The 26,009-nt window shown below is 46.5% G+C and overlaps 4 protein-coding genes across 7 annotated transcripts; 3 read left to right on the forward strand and 1 right to left on the reverse strand.

The window, feature by feature from the left end:
- Positions 1–1,897: 1,897 nt before the first annotated feature.
- LOC100827113 (protein MIZU-KUSSEI 1) lies at positions 1,898–3,156 on the forward strand. The gene has a single exon (XM_003578205.4). It carries the CDS (start codon positions 2,107–2,109, stop codon positions 2,899–2,901), a length of 795 nt encoding a protein of 264 aa, XP_003578253.1. The 5' UTR covers positions 1,898–2,106; the 3' UTR covers positions 2,902–3,156.
- Positions 3,157–14,827: 11,671 nt separating this feature from the next.
- On the forward strand, positions 14,828–16,507 carry LOC100833514. The gene has a single exon (XM_003576569.4). It carries the CDS (start codon positions 14,951–14,953, stop codon positions 16,100–16,102), a length of 1,152 nt encoding a protein of 383 aa, XP_003576617.1. The 5' UTR covers positions 14,828–14,950; the 3' UTR covers positions 16,103–16,507.
- A 2,723-nt stretch (positions 16,508–19,230) lies between these two features.
- Positions 19,231–20,368, forward strand: LOC100833822 (transcription factor bHLH30). Its single transcript, XM_003576570.4, has 2 exons — positions 19,231–19,689; positions 19,787–20,368. The coding sequence occupies exons 1-2, from the start codon at positions 19,495–19,497 to the stop codon at positions 20,240–20,242; spliced, it is 651 nt and encodes a 216-aa protein (XP_003576618.2). The 5' UTR covers positions 19,231–19,494; the 3' UTR covers positions 20,243–20,368.
- Positions 20,369–20,757: 389 nt separating this feature from the next.
- LOC100834132 (beta carbonic anhydrase 5, chloroplastic) lies at positions 20,758–25,350 on the reverse strand. Of its 4 annotated transcripts, none has more exons than XM_010239945.3 (9): positions 24,081–24,347; positions 23,940–23,992; positions 22,778–22,939; positions 22,618–22,666; positions 22,413–22,526; positions 22,261–22,314; positions 22,054–22,145; positions 21,862–21,967; positions 20,758–21,440 (listed from the first exon to the last, which is right to left on the reverse strand). In XM_010239945.3, the coding sequence occupies exons 1-9, from the start codon at positions 24,162–24,164 to the stop codon at positions 21,243–21,245; spliced, it is 912 nt and encodes a 303-aa protein (XP_010238247.1). In that variant the 5' UTR covers positions 24,165–24,347; the 3' UTR covers positions 20,758–21,242. The 4 variants fall into 4 exon arrangements, with proteins under 4 accessions (XP_010238247.1, XP_010238246.1, XP_024310467.1 ...); XM_024454699.1 differs by lacking the exons at positions 23,940–23,992; positions 24,081–24,347 and adding an exon at positions 24,938–25,350 and having other exon boundaries at positions 20,786–21,106; positions 21,217–21,440; XM_014903258.2 differs by lacking the exons at positions 23,940–23,992; positions 24,081–24,347 and adding an exon at positions 24,938–25,350 and having other exon boundaries at positions 20,786–21,124; positions 21,217–21,440.
- Between the last annotated feature and the right edge of the window lie 659 nt (positions 25,351–26,009).

Consider the following 26,009-nt stretch of genomic DNA (forward strand, 5'->3'; position numbering starts at 1 on the left):
ATGGATGGATGAAGGATTGGCCGTCAGCTGCCAATTGCGCAATCATTCCGGAGGCTTCAGTGCCCGGTGCGGCAGGCAGCGTCAACTTTAGAACACCTATGATCTACTCCCTATATCATCTTGGCGACTTGGCCCATGACGAAGCATGGCACGTATACATCGTCTCGAATTGGAATTAATCCATGATTTTTCCTGAATAAATTCTAGGTTCGAGACCAATAAACAAACAGATTCCACAATTTAATCGCCAGGAAATTAAACTATCAGAGGGGCTTAAAACGGACGATTTATCCGCGAAAGACGAACCGAGTGTGTTCTTGGACTTTAAAGATCCTAACTAAGGAAGGTTCTCAGGTACCTGCGAAATGAAAATGACGGGTCCATGTGCTTATCGATCTGTCGAGTACTATACCCCTCGATCGACATGTGATCGATTGGCAACCAAAGCCAGCAAAATCTATCGAAACGGTCCCCCACACTTTAGGATTTCCAACGGAATGTATAGCTAGGAGTAGTACGCGACGCACGTACAGAGAACAGAAAAATTCCAACGAGTTAGTAGCTAGCTTCCTCCTCTGTACAGAGAGAAAGAGCTAGCGGGATAAGATGCTATCGTCCGACGAAAGCAGCAAGCGTCCGGCCGGGGCGTGTCCCGGCAATCAATCCACCGAACGAGTCCTGCGCCCGGCCGGCAGACGCATCTTGATCGTTGTGTCCCTCTCCGGCGTGGGCCGGGGCATGCATGGAGATCGACGGGAACTGGCCGGAAAGCAAGCATATCCGTGGGCCGGGCAGGCAAGCAGGCACGACGACACGAGCATGTGGCACAGCTCTTCGAGAAGTTAAGGTGAGCTAGCGAGGCACAGCATCACGTGCGTGCCTGCTTTGCTTTAACGACGGGTCAGCATCGTCCGCCTAAATCCTTCGATCCTCTGTCGTGTAGGGCGGCCTAGCTAGCTAGATCATATGCGTATGCTGCTGGCTTTTCCTTCACCAAACCGAGCATATGCTCCTTTAGCTGGTACTCTCAATCGATCCTAAATTCTTGTCATGGTAACTTATGCTCCATTTCGGAATTTCAGAAACCATGTTTAAAAACTATACAAGGGCTGCTATGACACGCGACAGGTCGAGTTCTCTGTTAAATGCATGCAGAGAAAGAGTTTGTAGTTGCGTGCAATCTATACAAGGGCTGGCAGATTATGCTCCATTTCAGATTCTACTGATCATGAACAGAGACACAGAGAGTAACTAACAAGGGGGCGCGCGCAAGCATCCTGCCGAGTCGATCCCATCTTCTTCACACGAAAATGGGCGCCAATCGTTAACTGAACTAACAGTGATCGGGGGCAATTAAAGGTGGATGTGCATGCAGCCCGTGCTGTTCGATCAAACGCGCCATGTGCGCGCAGATCCACAAATTAATCCACATCCACAACTAGCTAGTGCATGCACGTAGTCCCCAATAATTCTCTGGCTAGCTTCGTTATACGGGCGGGCGGGCAAGACCACTGGCCTATCCCAGTTCTCGGATCGATAGGGAAAGCCGTAAACATCGACCCACAGTTAGCTGCTACTACTAAATCACCACGCAATGACGAAAGTGCCTGATTGACACGCTGACAAGGGAACAGAGGCGTATATGCTGATACAATTGTATGCGGTTGATCATGACATGCATACACATACGGATCTAGTGGATCATTCTGTGATCCTGAGCCATCCATGACGTACATGCATGCAACCGCAATATCCATTAGGCGGAGGTCGTTTTTATTTCGTTATCGTTGTTCAATCACCACGGATCGAACGATATGGAAATCCATTGTCAGGCCACACTCAAATGCAAGTGCAGAGGGACACGGAACGGACAACCGGACCGACCCAAACAGGGAAACGATGAGTTCGATCAGACTCCACGATGCACAGCGCATGCAACAACGACCATCCAACCTCTTCAAGGCGAACCCCGTTTCCTCGCACGGCTATATATCCACTCCATCAGAAGTCCCTTTGCTTAAGAAAAAAAAGGGTGTACATCACCCGCACCAGCTCGATCGGCAAAGTACCGATCGATCAGGTTCTACCTAGCTAGCTCATCCGTCAATGCCGTCCTTCATCGACGGCCCCAGTCTCCGGTCGCTGCTCCGGCCGTCCACCAACGGGCGGCGGACGAAGATCTCGGACAGCGCCGGCGGCGGAAGGGGATCAGGCCATGGAGGAGGGATCTTCAAGATGTTCAAGCTGATGCCGATGCTGTCGTCCGGGTGCAAGATGGTGGCGCTGCTGGGCCGGCACAACACCGCCAGGGCGCTCCTGGCGGACCACGCCACGACGGTGACCCTGTTCGGGCACCGCAGGGGCCGCGTGAGCCTGGCCATCCACGAGGACACGCGCGCGCCGCCCGTGTTCCTCATCGAGCTGCCAATGCTGACGAGCGCGCTGCACAGGGAGATCGCGTCCGGGACGGTGAAGCTGGCGCTGGAGAGCGACACCCGCAGCGCCCGCCGCAGGCTCGTGGAGGAGTACGTGTGGGCCGTCTTCTGCAACGGCCGCAAGGCGGGGTACGCCATCCGACGGAAGGAGGCCTCAGACGACGAGCGGCACGTCATGCGCCTGCTCCGCGGCGTGTCCATGGGCGCCGGCGTGCTGCCGGCATACGCGCCCGGGCCAGGCGACAAGGAGGCTGGCGGCGTGGGCGAGGGCGCGCCCGTGGCGGCGGGGCCGGACGGGGAGCTCACGTACGTCCGCGCGCGCGTCGAGCGCGTCGTCGGGTCCAAGGACTCCGAGGCGTTCTACATGATCAACCCCAATGAGGGAGGCGTCGGCGGGGCCGACGGTGGCGCCGCCGGCGACGGTGACGCGCCGGAGCTGAGCATTTTCCTAGTAAGGATGAAATAAACAGAGTAATCAAAGGCTGATACTCCGTACTTCATCTTTGTATACCATTTTTCCTTCCCCCTTTTTGGATACCCTCTTGTGTGCAGATCAGCTGTTCGACGAAATTGGAACATAGAGCTGAGTACGTATAATTGTATAGTTTAGAAAGTTGAAATGTATATATCCATGTTAACTAGACACTTAATTTTGTATGTCTTCATGCATGGTGAATTGATGATGGAATCTATATTTTCGCTGCAACTTTTTGTATGTTAATTACTCGTGTGTATGTACCATTTCTACGCAAAAAAAAGTGTATGTGCCATTAGTTTTTCCTTATAAATTCTTTTCTGGTAAACTTACTTTTCTTGTTCATAAGATGGGAACCTAGAGAGTTGGACTGTGAGGTGTAAATATAATGGACCATGTACGAACTACAATAATTTCGTCCTAAGGCGATGCATGTACAAGTCGGTAGACACGCACTGACACACAGTAGTCATAAGTTTGGAACAGTACATTCCTCCTTTTTTTTATTGTGAAATTAAGCTAGGCTGTCTTTGTAATACATTAAATTTCATTTAAAAAAATGGTTTTGTCTTTATACATCGTATATACCCCTCCGATCTACATTAATTGCCGTAGCTTTATATATCTATATAAGCATGACCTAGACGTGTTTCAGCATGTAGTTACATGCGTATAGACAAAACTACAACAATTAATTTGGATCAGTCATAAGAGGAAGTATATTATTTCAAACAAAACGCAAAATTTATAATAGATGTGTGTCATTTTTTATGTCATATTAGACCAACATAAGAAATTAAAATTTAGGGGTCTTGACGCAATGTAAGCCAGTTGGCCGCTTGAAAAAACTGATGTATGTGTTTGACATGACATTAAAATAATACACTCAAATGAAGTTCGGATAGTGCGCATGATTAATCGTTAGAGAACTAGGCAGATTTTTTTGTTGTTGCTAGGATATCAGTTGCTGTGGTAATCTTGTGTACTTTGATTATTACTCGATCGTATTATTTTCGAAAATCTTGATCCTAGTCCACCATCTGTGATCTGTTGCCTAGATACGACAGATCACAGTAACTGGAGTATCCTAACCATACTTTAGAAGAAACATGGGACTCCTAGAGTGTGATGCACTCAGGACTCGAATCAAAGTTCGTACGCAGCAAGGCCAAGTAGCTGTCGATCGATCTGCAACATCGGTCCAGCATGACAGACTCATCTCCCTTGGACAGGCTTTGGTCCTGAAACCGAAAGGCAATCATCTTCAGTACGTGGGGCTGTTCATCTTTCAAGATGCATGGGCGACCTATGTATTGTAATGTACTCCATGCATGCATGCTGATGCTGGGCCACAATTCACGATCTGGATTGTTGAGAATGTATAGGATCGATGAAGTGCTGCTAGTGTTATAGATTGATGAGTAAGATGTATACAGGTTCATCATAACTTTCAAGCTTGCTTTCGTAGCCTCCAGCTAGCCTAGCTGTGGCCAAGGTTTTGGTTAATTACTGATCCCGTTTGAATCATCCTGCTCCAAGATTTTTTCTATTAAATCTCAAGTTCTTTTGAATCTATTTTAATATAAAGACCTAAATATGTGGTTATAGTAACCAAAAGTATCACCAAATAAAAAGTCCACGGACGTGGCAAACATCAACCATGAGTTGATGAATTCTGTCATCGACGGTTCAGTTATGTGCTCTCGCTCAGTTCAGAAAGTTGGAGTAGAGGGAGAGTTTAAAGAAAATTTTCTAACAGCTTCCGTACCTACGGGAGCACAAAAATATGAATATCAATCAAATTTCATACAACATCTATTTCATATCAATCAAGTTTAATTACTATATCAATGAGATTTGATTGCAATATCAATATTAAAATATTTCATTAATATTTATTCATATTTCATAACTATATCAATGAAATTATATTGCAACATATGTATTTTATTCCGCGTCATTACACATATACTCCCTCCGATCCATAATAAGTGTCGAAAATTTAGTACAAAGTTGTACTAACTTTGTACTAAACTTCCGACGCTTATTATGAATGGGAGGGGGGGGAGTATAAGTTAATGGCACATGTTGGCTTTTGGATGGACCGACTGGCTCCAATAGGTATCGAAGATGGTAGATATGACTTTGCGAGGGAGAACTCGCTCTGTGAACATTTTCTATTTAGTTTACATATATCTACACCAAGGGGTATTGGAGCGGAAAAAAAAAGCGTCAGTAAGCATCTTAATTAGAGTATCTTGGACGGACTGAAGTTGTATCACTGAAACTATGATATTGGGATGGAGGAGATAACTATTTTTTCCTCAAAATTACACTCCTGGAGAACCAACTCCACCACAGGCGGTGGGCCGGAACCCAATGATATAACCCTATAATGCCTCACTCTAGCCATACTAGCCAGCATCAATGGATGAACCGAAGTTGATCACCGAAACTATAACCGAAGTTGATACTGAGATAGAGGAGATTCTGAACCCTCAAAATTACACTCTTGTAGAACTAAGTCCACCACAAGCGGTGGGCCGGACGCAAATGCTGGTAGAGAACGGAGGGGATTGCGCAAAAATCTTAAATGTGGTCATCGTGGCACAAGTTTGCTCAATGGGGTCAAAAAATTGAAAATCTCACTAAATGGGTCAAAGCTGTCAACAAAGTGAAACTTGTGGGTCAAAAATGGCCGGAATTCACTCATTGCATTTCAATATCTGTAAACCTGTGATAATGTTCTTTAACTTGTACCGTCGACTGCTTACATACTTGAGTTAATTTTTATATATCCAGCTTGTTGTAAACAGAGCTTCCAGTACAAGTAGAACAACTGTATCGGCGGGTCAAGGTCAGAGAAGATTTGCGTGAATTTCTCATGAGATATTCTGGAGTATCATGAAGCAAATTTCATGTTGGCAATGTAGTGAGCTGACTTTTCTTAACAGTGAAAGCGCAAGAACTGTCTGTTAGAGAATCTGCTAAAATGGAAAGAAGAAATTAGGTAAGTAAACTGGACCGAATACAAAAGGGCCCTCGACGCAAAATGTCCAACTGCAGGCCATGCCTAGATGATTTGGGTGCATAATAGTAAACCAGTGTGCGTGGCCCAAGTAGCATGCAATACTGCTGTTCGCAGCAGCAGCCCATGAGAACCCATTCTAGCAGATTCGAAGTTTGCATTTCCTCAGGCCGAGGGTGCGATGCCATCAAGAATAAATGTATTCTGGGTTTTTTTTTACTACGGCATTGCCTTCTCAGAAAGTGTTATGGGACCAGAGAGTTTTACTCACCGCAAATTCCTTGCGGATTTTGAGTTTGTTCGTCGCAGATCCATTCTTATGAATTTGATGAGTTTTTGTCAGTGTGTCATGGTGATTTTGTTGGTCTGATCTTTTGTGACTTGGGAGTCTTTTGGCGTTCCGGTGAAGATCATGTGGTTCAACGACTTGTGCTTTTAGGGGATCATCCTCGGCCCAAGTACGTTCAACGCTCACGGCTTCCCATCTTTTTTTATGGGCGACTCAAGAGCTTTTTAAAACCTTTGAAGATAGTCAAATTCGTGCAGGGATATGAGTGACGATGTTGCCGCTCCTATCTAATTGGAGTCTTTTTACTGAAGCTTGGATAGTACTTCATGTTGCAAAGATTAATACCATGGAGAATATGTTTTCAAGATATTTCATTGTTATTCTGAGGGGTTACTTCGTAATTTCTTGTGTCTATGATCCAAATACTGTACTTGTAATAGTTTTCAAATTTGAATAAAGTTACAGTATTCTAAAAAAAACTTAAAGGACATTTTCCTGAAAAAATTAATACTAAAACAACATTGGAGACTGAACAGATAAAGATAAGGACACCCTCCACGAGAAAATAATTGATCTCCTAAGAGAAATGCTAAATTTTAAAATGCATTGATCTGGAATAAACTGGACCCGAATGGAAAATCTGTGAGTAGCCCTTATTTTTTTTTACAATTCCCTACTTAATGGCTTAAGTAAATATACATGCAATTACCTTGTCATAAAATTGTTGTGTTTCACATTTGGTCTACAAAAGTCTGGAAAACCACTTGTGCATCTCTCCGTAAAAAACGAACACAACACACGGCGAGCTAACAGCACCCCGATACCTCCTCCGGCGAGCTCTCCGTAGTGCACCTTCTTTCCGGTGATTCCTAGAAATACACTGTGTCACTGTCCTTGTTGTTGCGCACGTCGGAACAACTCTGTGGGGGCATGGCCTCCTATATATTTTAAATGTGAGAGTCATGTAGATATTATTAAAATTTAGTCAAACCAAAATACAATTTGATGAAACTGAAACACAAAACATTGATGAAATATGTTTTTGAAAAATGCATTATTCTTTCATTCCAGTTTCGCTAAAATATCACTTTGTTTAGACTAAGAATTTTTGTTTTTTATTAATATTTTGATTTTGAAATCCTAGTAAAACAGAGATAGCTGACAATTGTATTGCATGTATTTAATCATTGTTGGGTTATTTTGCTTTGCTTTGAGATCAGGTCTCACTTTTTTTTAGCACTAGCATGGTGTTATTTGCGCAGGAAACATCTTTATACGTCTTTATTATTCATATCGCTATATTGTTTGCATTATTTTAAAAGCATTTAATAAATGAAGGTGTGTATCATTTGTGTGTGTTATTAGAATAGTATAAAAAAGAAATTAAAACTTGGGATATAGATCATCGGCACGACTGTTTCTTAGAAACACATAATTAATAAACGCCACTGCACACATACTGTCAAATAAAGTTCGGATCATCAACACAATTGGTCTCTATAAAGACAGTGCTAAAGATCTTTGATGGTTTGTTCCCACCTCCCTCAGCTCCTCTTGTCCCTAGCGAGGCCATAACCATGAACAACGTGGAGTGGAGCAGCACCGTGCCATGCAGGATGCCTTCCTTGTATCCTGCCGGCTAGTATCTCACTGGTCGCCAGCTGTGCGGTGCTGGCTTGACCTTCTCTTGTGCAGCAGCTCGGGCAAATCGGGAAAACCCCGACCCCGAACCTGAAATGTCGGGTACCCGAATTGTCGGGTAGCTATTATTTCGGCTAAATTTTGGGTGTCAAATGACTGGTCAACTTTTGAATCTGACTGATCGATTGTTTGTTTTAAGAAGTTTAACAACTTAATACAAAGTTAGAACTCCTTACATTTAGGACGGAAGGAGTAGTGTTTTGTTGTTTTCCTTAACGTGGTTCCAATTAAATCAAGGATGGATAAATCTAACTTTAATTTTAGTCCAAAGACCAATAGGTTTTGCCAGATCAATTGCTTGTTGTGTATATACGGTGTCGTATCATATGCATCCGTCTGGCTCAGTGCATCCGTGCATCCAAAGCACTTCCACCGGCCGATTCAGGTTTGACGGCAGGATACTGAACCTGGTAAATTTGCAACTCAACGCCGCAGCCTACGAAAGCTAATCAAGTTAATTTGCTAAACACCCCTCCGCTAGGGGCAAGTCTCCTAATTCCGACCTGTGTACCCGTACTAGTTTCCCCAATCTGCCCCTGCTGCCCAGATTTGATCTCTCTTCGTGGACTGCAATTCTTCTTCTTGGGTGTGTATGCCTGGACGCATCTTTACAACGTGAATGTTCTGTAATTGGTGAATGAGGATTGCAAGCTGCCGGTGAATGGAAGTTTCAGATAATTGGTTCAGCAGCAAATGCGCAGAAAATCCACTCTCATCTATACACCATCAAATTTTGCAAAATGTCAATTCAGATGCAATAGGATGCAGGTGATTACACGCACCCTTGTTCCATTGATTTCCTGCGGAAGCCGGATCGGATCAACCGCCCGTATTGGCTAAAAGTTATACTCTTGTTTGGAAAATTGGCAGCACACGCCGGCCCTTGTTCACCGCTTGCCGGCCCGGCGGCCCGTGCTCAACATCCCAAATCACTGTCGAGGCCGAAGGATTCCCTGGTTGCTACTCAGGGGTGCCCGCATAGCACTGGGAATACCCGTCGAGGTGTTGTTCTTGATTCGGGACTGGGTGCCACCGGCCTATTGAGTTAGGGAGACACGGGTGTTTTTGCAAAACCTGTAGCCTCGCTACTAGGTTGAAAGCAGTAGGCGGGCGGTGTGTTTTGCAAAATTACCAGGTTTGGTATATCTACCGTCAAACGTGGACCGGCCGGTGGAAATGCTTTGGATGCACGGATCCACGCACAGGATACGACCCCTGTATATACCGATTCATCATGTATACCGATTCCACGACGGAGCAAATAGATCAGCGATAGATACATACGGAGATCAGTACCTACAGTGGAGCGGATGCGGCAGTGTCATTATATGATAGGAGGCCCGATCATATGGTGCTTCAACCGATATAGTAAGTACATCTGTGTTGCCTAGGATACGACAGAAGATCGAAGAGGAGAGGTGGGAGACGGAGCTAGGCGGCGGCGTACGCGGGAGATAGAGCAGGCCTGATCGATAGAGCAATAAGCGCGTGCCTGCAGCAAGAGTTTTTTTCCAAGGATACCGAGACGTCGCTTAGATATGTGCTTGGTGTACTTCCGTGCTCTTAGATTACATTACACCTACCTAGAAGTAGGTGGCACAACTTTTTTATTTCTATGCGGTTTATCGTAGTCCCTAATTTAAGTCCAACCTGTTGGTTATCAATGTTTGCAATAAACTATTTGATTATTTGAGGAATTAACCGTGCTTTCAAATTAGAATGGCCTGGTCGAGAGATTGCAGGGCCCGGTAATAAATGTATCAATCTCATTGACCAATATATGTCCCTTTTGGGGACACCCGAGCAAACAAAATTAATATGAGAAAATATCGATAATAGCCCTGGATGAGCAGAGGAGTAGTGGTTCTAAAAAAAAAGGCAGAGCAGTAGTGCAGCACGTACGCATCAATTTCAAATTGGTAATTGATCCATGGAGCTAGGAGCAGTAGCGTAGCCTTTCATTGTGATATGAGTGCATGACATTGAAAACCAAATATCCAGACAGACCACTGCAAACATATGTAACGTTACATTGTGCGTTGAAACAAATGAGATAAGATTGTGTGGGAGTGAGAAACTTCGTACCCGTGATAGTTCCTTGAAATAGCATCAGAAACTTTGCATTCCCATTTACATATATCATCGTTCCATCCAGGATTTGCAACTTCGACGGCAAGGTTTAAATTTTTACCTATTTCCATAGTTTTAAATAAATGCTCTCCCAAGATTGTATTGGAAGCGGATTCAAAATATAGACAATTTTTTTCTGAAGGTTGAAGACGAACAACATATATAGCCCATAAATTTCATAAGGCAAATAAATCTGTAACAGTAAGTTTACGAATACATTAGTCGCATTATGACAAAAAATAACCCCAACTTACATAAGAAAGAAGGAATGAAGTATTACCGTGTCACAATCTGAGTACTCGTCGATGCAGCCAGGCCAGCTACGAAACAATTGTGCTAGCTGTTCAACGTCTAACATTTCACGACAACCCGCGTCTCGTGCAAATTTGGACATCGTCTAAAATGATAAAAAAAAAAGTCTTAGCAATATGATGGAAAATGTGATTATGTGATTAAAGTAACTTACGCAAAACTTCAGATCCATTAAGTGAACCAGCTGATCTCTACATAAGTTTGATGGGTGGCTCGCTTGTACACGCACACACACATTGAAGCAATCCGGGTCCACATAATCCGTGAACAATATGTTCCTTATTTGTCTTAGAGTTAAACTAATTGGATAAGGCTTAGAGATCCTGTGGAAGAGCAAATTTTGTCAAGCACGATGGAACAAATAATAGTTTATTTGAACACAAAAAAATGAACTTGCTAGAAAAGGTGGCTTTCTCGAATAAACGGGGATCAATTATCTCCAGTTGCAAGCAAAGTAATTCTATGAGGTCGTCGTTTGTTGGATTGATAATAGGTGATTCAGGGAATAAGTCCGATAGGAGGTCAAATTGTGACCGGTCTCCCCACCCGGGAAAAACAATCGGTATGCCAAGGGATCATAGCACCCATAGTATGCTCTAATATATAGAGGACGTCCTCCTCCTTTTGCATGCACGACAACATTCCTATCAAAGACTTTTGTCGGGTCGTTCCCTTCAACCCAAATCGCAGCCACTTCAGAAGTCGTGGGTGCATTGTACCGATGCTGATCCAAGGTTATATTTGTGTTCAGCTCAATCTTGTACTCATCTAGATTTGAGAACGACCCGACGGTCTTGAAAGTCTGCAGATAAGGGTTGTGCTCAAGTATACTTAGAATTTTCCGGATGAGGTCTACATTAAGATCAGGTGACCTCTGGATCCTGTGAGACAACGTTTGATCACCATCATAAATGTAAAGCTGCAAATGCCGTGGTCCATTTCTGCTAGGCACCAAATCATCCACTTTGTGGTACAGCATGCCATGTGCACAGAATGTAAATATGCCGGTCCCTGCCGCAGTGCTGACTTGGCGGTCAAGTGTAACTCCAAGACTTGTGAATGAGAAGTGAGAGTTGAAATACCGGATATTCTCTCGGAAATACTTAGCTTCGTCGTCGTCCTGACTGGTCCATAACAGCTTCAACTCTTCAGGGACATCTGGAATGAATACACGGATTTTTCCTTTTCTACAACAAAATGCAGGCCCCTCGTACTGAAACCTTGTTGCTTCACAATGGCCGCAGTCTCTGACTTTTCTGAGAACATGGTGTTCTCTGGGTAGATCTCGGTAGACACTATCAAAACTATCATGCTCCGGTATTCCACCAGCAGCCTGACGTTCGTCTCGGACCGATTCATACTCAACATGTACAAGTGTAAGTAAAGTGGACAATTAAGGAGTACTATCCTAGCTGTATATGATAGTGCTGTAATAAAAAACTGAGATGTTAATGTACATACGTTCCCTGAATAATGTTTCTTCCTCCTAAATGTCATTATCGTCTGCCTCATTGCCCTCATTAGGTTCTGTGTCAGCATTCCCAAATGATATTCAGACTATATTAATACGAGCTTATGTACCTTCTGAGTCTGATGGTTGTTCAGCAGGCTCAAATGATATTCAAACTATATTAATACGACCTATGTACCTTCTGAGTCTGATGGGTGTTCAGCAGGCTCAAATATTCCATATACATCGTCTGTTTCATCATTTTTTTCATAATTGTCTGGTTGCCCCGCATCTGGGGACTCTTCCATTCCTCGCCTCTTGTCGCTTTCTTGGTTCAGCTGAGGTGTTTGAACCTCTATCAATTGTGTTAAAAGCCCTGCAAAGTGTTGAAATCACAAGAATATTATTATAGTGTTGTTGTTATTGACCTCGTACCAAGGCGTTAAGGTATTACCTTGTGTACTATCTCGTATTACTGTGGACTTGTTTTTGTTTTGTTGGTTCTGTCCAGAAGGCATAAGAACAGCCCTCCTTCGCCCATAAATTTCTTGCATCCGGTATGCGTCATTCCTGCGTAACCAATCGGACTCATCGTCGTAGTTTAAATTGTCCTTGCTTGATAAGCCTGCAGGGAAATAGCAAAAATCACATCAGTCAGTAATTGAACAATCTGCAAGCTCAGAATATGCAATTTCAAATTTATGGGAGTACAGGATCTGCACATCCTATTTGTTGTAGTTGTTGGGTGAGAGCTCATCGTCCAGTTGGTTGTGTAGGAGTCCTATTGGTATTGCCCTCGAGGAGGGCCTCCTTTTTGTTACTTTGCTCGCGTGAGTGGCGTTGTCGCTTTAATATCTCTTCTCTATTTCGTGCATGTCGCTCCCTTTCACTCCGATTTGTATTCTCTTTTGGGTCTGCATAGATGATACAGCTCATTAGTACGCACAATATTTTAAATGGAGTAGTTGATAATCATTACCATGGGACACGTCAAGCGGTGTATGTGCTTCATTTATTTGTCCATTCATATCATCCGCAGTATTATTTGTCTCACCATATGATTGACGCAGTCTCTTTACTATACCACTCATATTTAGTGAATTTTGTTCCCGTTGCCTCTTTATGTCATTCGGACCTACATAAATGTGTTAAATTTAGCATATGAGCAAATCCGTAGTCAAATCGGCGGTTGCTGCCCACATTTACCTGAGCCTTGGGAGTTGGTGATGTCTTGAAATGGGGTACGTTCTCCATCGGTAGTGGCCGCCGACACGACATGATGAGCTTGAACGGTATGACTGATTGTCAGATTGAATTGTTGGACAGATTATATCATATACGAAATAAATATAAGAATGCAAATATGAACAGTACCATGTGAAATGGATAGGGGTGTATGTGGCACAATGTTTGCGCCATTGGTAGCTGCAGTTGAAAGTTGTTTATTTCCATTGGCTTCACGCCGTCTAGCCAGAATATTATCTCTATTACGTGCATAATATTCTCTATTCCTCAGATTCTTTAATTCCTTAGCTCGTTCTTACTCACATGCACCAATAGTGTAGGTCAGAAACAATAGCGGTCATTACGGTAAATAATATGAGGCATTTAGTACGCGCCGGTGGCTGTTTACTTGCCCAAGTCAAATGTGCATAATAAAATCGATCCAGAATATGATGAAAATAAAATCGATCCACAAATGCAAAGTATCTCTTCAAGATGCAGAAGAAAAATGGAATATGTACCTCATATGTTAAGCTTAAAATATAAAAGAATGCAGTTATGAACACTACCTTGTGTAATGGATAGGGGTGTATGTGGCACAGTGTCCGTGCCATTGGTGACCGCAGCTGAAGTTTGTTTATTTTCGTTGGCTTCACGCCGTCTAGCCAGAATATGATCTCTATTACGTGCATAATATTCTCTGTTCCTCTGATTCTTTAATTCCTTAGCTTGGTCTTAGTCACATGCACCAATATTGCAGGTCAGAAACAGTAGCGTTCATTACACTAAAATAATATGAGGCATTTAGTAGGTGCCAGTGGCTCTTACGTACCCAAGTCTTGGCCTTCGCTTATATCTTAGAATGGGGAGGGAGGCCCAGTGCGTTTGCGAGATGACATGTTAATAGGTCTCTGTCATGTCACAGGCACATGGAAACTTTACTGTTAACATTAATACACGCATGGTCTCATTCAGAAAAAGATTAGTTATAGGCGTCCAACATGTCTCGACTCAAGAATGCAAAACATGCTATACACATGGTTCAAAAATCTAATTATCCACACGATGTTCTAACTTTTCAACATCTGAAACTCAGCTATTGAATCTGAACCAGAATTTGCGAAAAGGGCAAAAACAGAGAAAGAGTAGTTGCCGTGTCAATTACCTGATTCCCCGCAAAAAAATTCGGCCAGCCGATGAAGGTAGGACTGGGCGGCGGCGGCGGCCCGCGAGGCGCGGTGCGGGAGGAGATGTCGACGGCGGCGCGAGGCGGCGAGGCGGCATGAGGGCGGCGGCAGCAGCCCTCGAGGAGCGGTGGTGCGGGAGGAGACGGCGGCGGCGGTGCGAGGCAGCTAGGCAGAGTGAGGGTGGCGGCAGCAGACCTCGAGGCGCGGGGCGGGAGGAGACATCGGGGCGGGCGGCGGCGCGGGGCGGGAGGAGACGTGGGCGGCGGCGCCAGGCGGACGGGCAACGTCAGGGCATGCGGGCAGCGATCGGTCTGCGGAGGCGGGAAAAAGGAAACACCGGGAGGAAAAAGAAATAGATCGATTGACGAAAAGGTATGTGGGGATCGGCCAATCGGGAGTTCGGACGCAGAGAGGGATCGGACGTCAATTATTCGCTAAACGCACCCAGGAAAGAAATAATCCATGTTTAGTGAGTCCGACTGTGAGGTTATTGATAGTCCGTGTACGTTTAGTGAGGTAGACGTTGGAATGAATATGTTGGTGCTTTTATAAGCAGCATAGATGAGATTTGATTACATTCGTCCCTAATTACGGAAGAGCCTGCCACGTCCATGTAATTATTTTTCGCACACAGCAAGCTTGCGCCCACCGCCCCAACCCCGGAATCCCCAATTCGAGTCCCTATCCTACCACCTCTTGATCTCATCCTCCAACCCTCGATGGATCCTGCCGCCGCCGGCGCACGGCGGCAGGCGGAGAAGTGGATGACGGTGGCCGAGAAGCTCCTCATGGCACGGGACCTCGAGGGCTGCAAGGAGTTCTCCTCCCAGGCCCTCGCCGCCGACCCCCGTACTCCGGGCGCCGAGGATCTCCACGCCGCCGCCGACGTCCTCCTATCCGCCCAGCGCCGCCGAATCCCCAACGGCCTGCCCGATCCCTACGCTGTTCTTGGGCTCGACCCTGCCACCCCTGCTTCCCGCGACCGGGACGCTATCCACTCCCACTACCGCCGCCTCTCCCTCCTCCTCAACCGATCCCAGCCCGACCGCCCCTGCTCGGTCTCCATCGCAGAAGCTGCCGGCCTCGTCGCCGAATCCTGGGCCTTCCTCTCCGACGCCGAACTTAAATCCGCCCTCGACACCGAATTGGATGCCGCTGCAGCTCGCGCTTACCACTCTCCCGCTCCGATTCAACAGCAACATGCGCAGCCACCGCCGCCCCCACAGCGGCGGAGTCCGCTACGGGCAGCTCCCCAGCCAGTGAAGCACGCCGGAGCAGCGGTCCCGCCAGTGAAGCCCGCCGGAGCAGCGGTCACGCCAGTGAAGTCTGGCACGTTGCCTTCGACATTCTGGGCGGTGTGCAGGGCCTGCTGCCACATTCACCAGTACGACCGCCTCTATGAGGCACGCAGACTGAAGTGCTCTAGCTGCCGCCAGCCGTTTGTAGCCGAGGCAATGGCCGAGCCACCGCCAATTGTTCCGGGCACTGACATGTACTATTGTACCTGGGGTTTCTTCCCCATCGGGTTCCCTGGGTGCCCGGGCTTCGAAAAACTGGTTAATTCGCAGCTGGGGGAACCAGATCAGCTGAATCAGCCATGGCTTGGAGCCAATGGTGGTGTGGAAGCCAATGGTGAGATTGGTGTTGATAATGGGACGCCCGTTAGTGCTGCAGTGGAGATACCAGAGGCGCCGGAACCTTTAATGCGCATGAGAGTGGGTGTGCCAGCCGCACCGGAACCTGTAATGCACACGAGGGTGCAGGTGCCAGCCATGCCAGAACCTGTAATGCCCATGAGAGTGAACTCAGTGAAGGTGGGGGCAAAGAAGCGTGGTCGACCCAAGGGCAGCAAGAACAAGATGAAATCGTGACTGATAGTGATGAAGATGGATTGAATGACAAGATCATTGATCAGCCTGGTTAGTCGGGCTATTCATTTGATCCTGTTGTTGTCTTTGACTGAAGCATTCATGTGTAGGTTGAATGCTCCTTTCGCCTTCGTTGCTGACATTATCTTACATTAGGAGCATGGCAATTCTTCGAGATGGCAGAAATCCTTTGATCCTGACCTGTGCTACCTTTCTTGCCATTATGCTTTAGGTATTAGCTGTTGTATGTTGTCCAATTTCATGATTCTCCTTTAGCTAGCCGTGTGGATCTATGATTATTGGGGATTCCTATTTGATACTGTGCGCTGTACATTCAAATTTGATGCTATTATATGCTCTAGTCTTCATAGGGTTGCATCAATGAATAAAATAGTTTTCTTATTTCCAGCGTGTTTTGCTCGAAATTTCCAAGTCCCAGAATTTTGAACATTAGCTGTCCTTCCTATGAGATCGTGCTATGACCTATGAATTCAGATTTACTTCGATGCAATGCACCTTTTTCCTCCATCATTATACTGAATTACCGTGTTATATTAGTCAACTTGCTACCATGTAAATGGATCACTGTAAGAAAATCTGGATGACTGGTCAAAGAAGGCCACAGGTCCATATGAATTGAGATTTCTCTATTTTGCTGATGAAAACTCAACAATGTTTTACTGACAGTTGATGATATGCTTTCTTTTCATTACTTTTGAATAATCTTTGATGACTTGTTTGTGCAAGCTGTGTTCTCCTATGGACTTGTATTAGCAGCTAATTTTGGTCTGATTCCTCACATGGTATCCACAGTGAGGTCAATGTTGAAACATGGTACCTACACCTGTGTGAGGTTGGCATGCGTATTCAAATCTCAAGTGAGCAGGATCTGCGAGACCTCAAGTAGTTAAATTTCCAGGTATTGATTTTAGTTCTCCACTCTCCAGCGTCTGAACTGAAGTGTTTCGGACTCAATTTCAAGTTTGAATTGGAATTTGACAACGATTCTCTGTGAAATACAACTGCTAAGAGAAGGTTGTTGGCTATGCGGTGCTCTGAAATATGAAGGAACACATGGCGCCCACATGTTTGAACATAGCGCTAGTACATCCCTGGAGCTGCTCGGCTGCATCGAAGACTGAGGTGATGGCACGATAGCGGGAGACATGGGGGTAACATATTTACATGTGCCCCAGTGTACCTGGAGATGACGATCATCGGTAAGATTTAGCTGACGATAGCTGCTCAGCTTCGACAGTGTTACATGTTTTTTTAGCTGTGCAGAAACCTTTACTATGGACGGGAAGAAGAACAGCAGCTCTTACCTAGCTTTTCCTGATGTTGCTCTGGTAAATTCGTTGCATACTCGGTCGCCTGTTTATGAGCAAAGCGCCGACCACACTACCACAGCTCTTAGGCTTCGTTTGGCATTGCAGTGGATTATCGTAATTCCTTTTTTTTCATCCTTTTTACTATTTTCGTGTTTGGCTAACAAAATTTTTCTTACTTTCATGTATATTTTTCCACGTTAGATTATAAAATAAGTTAGCACAGCTCAGCGCTGCCAAACTTGAGTCTTAGTACCTAATTAGAGCTTCGTACCTGCTTAGTAGGGCTTCGTAACTGCTACGTATCTGCTTGTGTGTTGTGACAAGTCAGGCCTAGTTCGGTTTGCCAGGGGATTGGAGACAGAACTAGCCCTCAAGAAAGAGAGTGCACTTTTTTTTTAGGAAATACCAATCATGACTAGCTTTATTAATACGCAAATAATGTGTGCCAAGAGAGACGCGTTCTCTCGGCTTGCCGTTTAGGACCTCTTTGGTTTGAAGAAAATTCTCGTGATCCCTATGAAATTCCAGCACAAGATATCTCATTAGAAATCGACAAATTGGATCCGAGCGCTCGAGAGTTCGATTATCTCAAGCAGTCCCTCAAATGTGGACTGTGGTTTGTGGACGAACGACGATCTCTTGTTACCAAGCTAGGGCCGGGACCAACGTCACCAGCGATGGTAGGCTGTGGCTGTCTTACCTTTGACGAGCGAGGACGCGATCGATGCATGCACGCCGTGGAGGCCGGCCCCGATCCTCGCCTGCAACTACAAGTGAGCACCCTCTTGATGCGACGGCAAGGAGAACACTATCATCTAGGAAAACAAGTGTTCATGCCGGTCGGCAACGGCATCATGTCCTAGCTAGCATCATCGATCCTGCGCGCCAGACGTCGTCCCTGTTTCGCTACACCGATCCCCTGTCTAGCTGCCCGGCACGGGGCGCGCGGAAGGGGGACGAATGCCAGACGGTTCTGTTCCCCCGCTATGCCTTTCGCCCGGCCGGACCCCGGGAGGAACCACGAGTCTCCACTGTGCCAACGCATGGCGCTGGCTGTGGTGTAAGATGAGAATCTGAAGGCCTTAAACCTTGGCTCTGCCTCTCAAGGAGTAGCTCTTTTTTTTTTTTTTTACCTTTCTTGCCTGACTTGCATCCTAAAGCGGGGGTGCCCGTTGTTACGGCGCGAGGGGGCACGCCTCTGCCTGCATTGTCGTGTAGGGCAAACGATTAAAGCAGGTTGGCTATCACTTGTCCGTCGCTTTTGTTCAACGTTTTTGCTGGATCTAGTTAGTAACAAGGGGAACCGAGGGAGAAAGATTGAAGGCCTTTGACGCAAAGGTCGCGGGGTTTCATGAGAGGGATCCGGACTTTCTTGCGCGGCTTCCTCGTTTCCTCTGCTTGGGTAGAAGATCGAGACCGGGTCGTCGTTATTTTGCTGTCCGGTCCCGACATTGATCCATCACGCAACATGTACTCGCGAAGGGCTGGTACTACGCCCCAAGAACCAAAACATCATCATCAGATGGTGTAGCACGGCAACGACCAAGGGGGGAAAGGAGGAACAGTTTGGGCAGCACCGTTGTCCGGCCGCCGACGCTTTTTCACTGCCAATGCCATCGAACGCCCCCGTCCGACAGAATTACTTACTCTACCACATTTGAAAGGCCCGGCAAAAGCGTCATCCATCTCCATCACTCCGAGATAACCTTCAAAGCCAGTCACACGTCCGGCGGCAGCGAGAGGCGACGTCTAGGAGCTGCAGTTGCCGGTGCTGTTCCGATCGTTTTTACGGAGAGTAGCTACCGTCTCACCTCTCGGTCAAAGAACAGAAGAATTAATTTTTCAGTGGGATAGATACTGCGAATACTGCTTGCTGTCTACACGCGCAACAACTTTTCTTCTCTCGGCCCGACCGGCGCCGCAGAGCCGCGTGTCGGCGCCGATGATGCCACCGTAGTACGTACTGCCGTCCGGCCTCCTTCTTTATTTAACGGCTCGACCCGGCTTCCCGCCCCTTGGTCGTTTTAAACAGCGCGAGGATATTACATTACACTACATACATATATGTACACGATGATGGTGCCGACGCGGAACGGTGAACCGGAGGAAATGGGCATGGAGGACGAGGAGCGCGCGCCGGCCACGCGGAGTGGTGGCGGCGGGACGAGCAGGAGCCACAGCGAGGCGGAGCGCAAGCGGCGGCAGCGCATCAACGCCCACCTCGCCACGCTGCGCAGCCTCCTCCCGTCGGCTTCCCAGGTGACTGAGTCCTCGTGAAAGCCAGCGCTCTTGTTCTTGATGATGTGCCAATTTGAGCTGAAGGAACACATTTTGCTGCGTGCGTGCGTGCGTGCAGATGGACAAGGCGGCGTTGCTCGGGGAGGTGGTGAGGCACGTGCGGGAGCTGCGGGACCGCGCGCCGGCAGGCGAGGCAGGATTCCTCCCGGGAGAGAGCGACGATGTCGGCGTCGAGGAGGAGGAGCAGCACTGGGACGCCCGGGGCTCCGGGGAGATCAGGACGAAGCGGCCGGTCAGGGCGTGGGTGTGCTGCGCCGACCGCCCGGGGCTCATGTCTGAGCTGGGGCGCGCCGTGCGGTCGGTCAGCGCCAGGGCGGTGCGCGCGGAGATCGCCACCGTCGCCGGGAGGACGCGAAGCGTCCTGGAGCTGGACGTCGGGCAGGCCGTGGGCGCGTCCCGGCCGGCGCTGCAGGCGGCGCTCCGTGCAGTGCTGCTCGGCCGAAGGGAGGAGCTGCTCGCCCTGGAGAGCGGCTACAAGAGGCAGCGCTTCTCGGCGCTCATCTCCGAGGTTTAGGTAGCTGAGGGGCCTGGTGAAGTGGTGATGAACAGTATTGTGGCATGTTTACCTTTTAATTAGATCCATCACCCCTGTAGTATGTTGTGTACCACAGAATTAACTTTGATCCGTTGTTTCTCATTCCATTGGCTCTGCAATTCCTGAACTCTGTATCTATCATACCGTGAGAGAGAATGAGATAAATGAGGGTACAATAACCTCTAGCTAGATATAGCACATTAATAATGAATTGCTGTACTCCACGTTTTTTCGCCAGTGACGTACAGCATAGATAGAGGTCAAGTTCTGCTGCATAATCTGTGTGATAAGGTAAGTGTACACCCCTCTTTTGAACAGCAAAGACCTCAGCAACCAAAAAAAGGTGAAATGGCCAGTCTCTTAGAACAGGTTACATCTCGGCAGGCGGCAGCATAGAACTCAATTAGAGGAGGTAAGAAACACTGCTTCCAGATAACGGAAACCTTTGGATACAGTATACACAAATAAATAAGATGGCAACGAGGTGGAAAATGTTAATGTCTCCCACAAAAATGTACAAAATTACAGAATAGTCTTTTATATTTGCGTTCAAAATGTATTCAAAATTATTACACTTACACACATCATTACAAACCTGTATCTTATTGTTACAATGATACATCAAATGATACAAATTACAACACGATGGTCCGATATATGTGCCAGGATTATACATTGTCCTGTATATTGTGGTTTTGCAGTTTCTTGAATCACTGTTTCATGATTCTAAACAGAAAGCAACACACTAGTAACTGGTTTGAATTAGTCCCCAGCAGTTTGGCGGTCTTTACTTTGCTATGTATTGTCTGCTGTGTTGCCCTTGAATATCACGGTTTTGTTCTTCTTTAGTAAAAAGAGCACCTATATCAATACCACCATGGTGCAAGGTGCAATGAAAATGAACAACACAATGGCAGAGCATGCAAAACGACAGGAGGCGGAGTGAAATTTACCCAAGTTACCAAGGCCCATACGTTGATCAAGACCAAGTAGATCTGTTCTTTATGGCATACTTGCTGCCACCTTCCAAGCCTTGACGGTACACTAATGTCCACTTCTCAAATGTGCAATCAACGAAGTTGTAGTATCCTCCATGAAGGTTCAGAGTTCCCTTGTTCACCCGCTCCTCTATCCAAGGGTATGTCAACAAGTTCAACAGTGAGTTATTAATTGATTCCTGCACCAAATAATTTATTCAATGTCAGACAGTGCCAATGGCGGATGGCCCCACTTCACCACTTCACACAAGTAACAGCTAAACGTGAATCAATGTTCAGCTATCTCCCATGCTAAATTTTGATGGAACCTTAATCCTTTACCAAAAAAAAACTAAAAAAAGGAACCTTACAGGAATCAGAAATAGGGAATGAACAATGCCTGTGAAGTTAAATTTTATGAGTAAAGCTATAAAATCATACTGATTCTAATACCGAAATTTGAATGTGTAATAAGTGTTTACTGCCTATGCCTAACATCTTGAGATGGAATTTACAAAGGATGGAAGAGACTAATCCAATGCACTACTCTGGAAGCACTGGTACCCCGAAAGTTCAATGTTTCTAACAATCATGCATCACCCTGATTATGAACAAAATCACCTTTTCACAGTGCCTGCACTGCATTTCGAAATTCAAATTTCCAGCGGCTGCTTCCGTGCTTAACCTTGCGCTCTTCCCAAGTGAGACCCAGTCTTTGATAAAGCTTCTGTTAAAGAAAAAACAGATACGCATCATGTACAAGTTCAAATACATCTTGGAAAGAGGAAAGGGAAAATGAGGAGAGCTATTTACCTAGAGTTTGAGCCATCTTTCTTACTTTTCATACTCATTAATGCTTGGATGCCACCACAACGACTGTGACCTACAACTAAAACATTTGGTACCTGCGCAAAGATAGGTAATTTATCAATAGTGGATACTTACTAGCTGCATATGTTCTGTCACATGCAAGTGAAAAAAGAAAATATATGGCTGACACAACATCACAACGATTCTTGCCTGAAGTGAATTCACAGCAAACTCCAGTCCTGCAGTAGTCTCAGAAGCTCCATGCTAACATTGCAGCATTTTTTTACTGTCAGAACTTCCACAATAAAATTGCATTGCTCCAAGTTCAATTAAAACCTAAAGATATGCTGCATTGGTAATACCTCGTATGGTGGTACCAAATTTGCTATATTACGGACAGTAAATGCATCCCCAGGTTGAAACCCCAAAATACTGCTAGGGCAGACCCTGGAGTCAGCACAAGCAATCACCATGAACTGGAAATAGAACATGAAACCAAAAGCATCTACATCAGACTCAGTAATGTGAAAATTAAACAGATTTGAAACTAACATCACAATGTTGTACCTCTGGTGTTTGCTGCTCAGCAAGATTTTGATATTTCGTAAAATTTTCCCTGAACACAGTTACAAATACAGCAACAAAGAAATTCAACTAACATCCAAGTGCCCAAAGTTACATCTGAAAGTGAAATATTCATTGTGTATTAGATGGTTGGTTCACTTACAAATAGTTTTGTTGCTTGAAGTCCATGAACCTCGCTTTCAGTTTCCTGAATGGATCATGGTCCTCATCTGTCTCATCTACTGCAGCATGTTGAAAATCTAGAAGTTGTCGGGTCAAGCCAGAATGATCTCTCGAGGCATATGTAATATATGAGAAGTCTCTCCTGCAAATGAAAAACTTTATTTTTTTGATACACATTATGTTACAACAGAAAAATATTGCTGATTAGAAGGGAAAAAAAAGAGAGGATTTGGTATCAAGTAGGACATCCTAAGATTTGGCTTTCTAGCATTAACATATGCAAATATAAAAAATATGGGAGCATGGTAAAGTTGACAAAAAAGATCATTTAAGGTCTACTGCATTGTTAATATTTCAGCAGTTCTCTTTGAAGAAGAACACACAGTGGTAACCATAATCCATCAACCTGCCCAAAATTCTCGACATAACAGTACAAACCCACTGAAAATGAATAGTTGAGTTAAAGAGAGATGTTATTTCTACAAACTATACTTACAATCATGAACATTGACAATAGGAATTCGTGATTAGTAGTAGTGTAGTACAGTACAGCCCTTGTATTGTGTTAAAACAGAGCACTATGTTCACCCATTTACCATAGTGTTCCACTGGAAATGGTGCATCACACCGATGGAATATACACAATTCAAATCATACTATCAGTGTGACACGAAACATTAATTACAGTTGTATATTTATGTCACTATCTCTTGAAAATTTATACTCCCTCCGTTCCTAAATACTTGTCGTTGTTTTAGTGCACTAAAACAGGAACGGAGGGAGTACATGCGAAGAATTATTAGGCCCCAAATTTGAATCCTTCTTCAATCCTTCTATAAAATTGAACACACGCACAGAACAGAGGCATGGACATTAATTACGGGCACTGATGAGAAGTAAGAACTGAGAGATCAGCAAAATTGACGCGTCAGAACACTTCCAAGGGAGCTGGCCAATAAAAAACCAGAACAGTTAACCCAGATTGCACTAAAACTACTATTTGTGCACCACATCGCCACCCAAGAGTACAAAAAAAAAACATATCAAAGCAGAATTCAGAGAGACGCAGATAATTTCATGGTCTGGTCACTCTTCCAAACTAACAAAGCTACAAATTTCATGCCCCGGATGAAATAACTCACCGGTTAGATCCTCCCACCCTCAGGGTAGCGCTGCGCGCTCTGGAATCACCGATCTGCCACTCCCCACAAAAGTCACAAATTAACAAACGGAATCACGAGGAACCGCGCGGGCTCCGGAAAATGGGCGGGCGGGGATCTCACCGACGCGGTGCCGCGGCTCCGGCCGGAGTCGGCAGCGTAGGGGGGCGCGAGGTGAGAAGCGGGCCGGAGGAGACTGGGGGCCATGTGGGGACGGGTCGGTAGCAGCGCTGGCCTCAGGAGTTGGGGTCTCGGGCATTTGAGGAGGGCAAGCTCTGGTACGGCGGTTGGCCGAGGCTTTTTACGAGGGAGACGAGGTGGAGGGCTGGAGACGACGGCGATGTGACGGAGAAACCGAGGCCGGGGCGGTGCGGCGCGGGTAATAAATTAAAGGTCGTTGAGCCGTTTAGCGGCGGAGGCTACGGTGATTAATTAAGAGTGGATGCATCCAAACATTGGATTGGACGGACGTCCTGTGGCCGTTAGTTTCGGATCTGGTGGGACGATCCTCGCCGTTGAATTCCCTACTTGTTGGAGTGGGTTCGTTGGGCTGGGCCCCAATGGGCCACATGCCTTATCGACTTGCGTGGCGACGCATCTCACGGATGACTTGCGTCCCGCCGAGTTGCGTGTAAGCATGACACTTCTGATTTCTCCGGTCCATCTTGCAAACTTACGGCTTCTTTATGCATTTGATCGTTTGAAAAAACACTGATGAGACAGCGATCCGGACTCATTTGAGCATAGCACAAAAAAACAAAACAAAAAACGAGATCAAACACGCACAATAAACATCTCTTGATTATTACTTGCGGGCGATCGAGGAGCGAGCAGATGCGCTGTCTGGTTAAATTGGAATATTGGATGCTTGAAGGCTTGAAGCAAAATGAAAATGGCACGGGTTGGACAATTGGGCCCTGGAGAGAAGAAAATATGGCAGTAGTCCGTACAAGAAATGCGAGCTTGATTAGCACGCTCACCGGGGCATTCGACGGTGACGCAGCCATTGCCCGTCCGGCGAGAGATCATCTTCGTCGTCCCACTCCGCGGCGTGCTGCTGGGGCGCTCTACCGTCGTCCTCAGGACGCGGGCTTCCTTGCCGCCTTGCCGGCGATCGAGCCACCGAAGCCGCGGACGCTGCCGCGCGTGTAGCAGCGGCAGGCAGGCGCCGAGCTGCAGATCTCAAGGACCGCGGGAGCATAGAACGCGGCGAGGTGCAGGGAGAAATGGCCTGATCCGTAGCTGCAGGACTAGCCGCTAGCCGCATGGGTGTGGTAGAAAAGAAAAAACACCGACGAGTGGCGTGATACGATACGATTCCGATGGAGCAGAGACAGGGAAACGAAGAAAAGAACAGGTTTGTTGGGCGCTGGCGGCGTTGGACTGTACGTATGGTGTGGGCAGGCGAGGGAGAAAGCACATTATCGTAAATAAACTCTTTTCATCATCTTAAAATTCCGGAAGAGGAACCCACCCGTGCAGAGATAGAGATGGGGATGAACTGTGAGTCACGCACCAATCTTCGCTCTACACGCCAATCTGAACACGCAACTCCAGCTATACGTGAGCTGATTTCCTTCTAGATTAGGAGCTTTGGGAGGGACAAGTGTCAAGTGCAAAACTCAAGCTAGCGAGGAGATGCTGAATCGCTGATCGATCCCGTCCGTGGCCGTGAGGACGCCGGCCCGGGCAGTTCTTGAGTCCGACGCGGTGAAATCTCACCTCGCGATAAACATGCGCGCGCATCCACTTGTCTCTGCGGACCCGTGGGCGCGCCCGTCTCATCTGGCCCCCAGTACTGTTTGCCGTTATCCTCCTCCAACAAAGTGGGGGTGTGCCGGGTCCGCGCGTTCGGTCCGTCTGATAGCATCTCCAACGGCATCCTCCAAACCTATCACAAATGTCCGTCCGGCCCAGGCCCAGCGACAGAGACAGATTCTTGTCATTCCCGATTCCCTGCTTCCCTCTTCCCTACCGCCAGGCGCCCAGGCGCCAGCCCGCCGCTGCTCGACGCGCCCCAACCTCGCTGCTCGACCTCGCCGCGCCCCGACC

Source organism: Brachypodium distachyon, chromosome 4 (assembly GCF_000005505.3).
Source record: "Brachypodium distachyon strain Bd21 chromosome 4, Brachypodium_distachyon_v3.0, whole genome shotgun sequence".
In the NCBI taxonomy this organism is placed as follows: Eukaryota; Viridiplantae; Streptophyta; class Magnoliopsida; order Poales; family Poaceae; genus Brachypodium; species Brachypodium distachyon.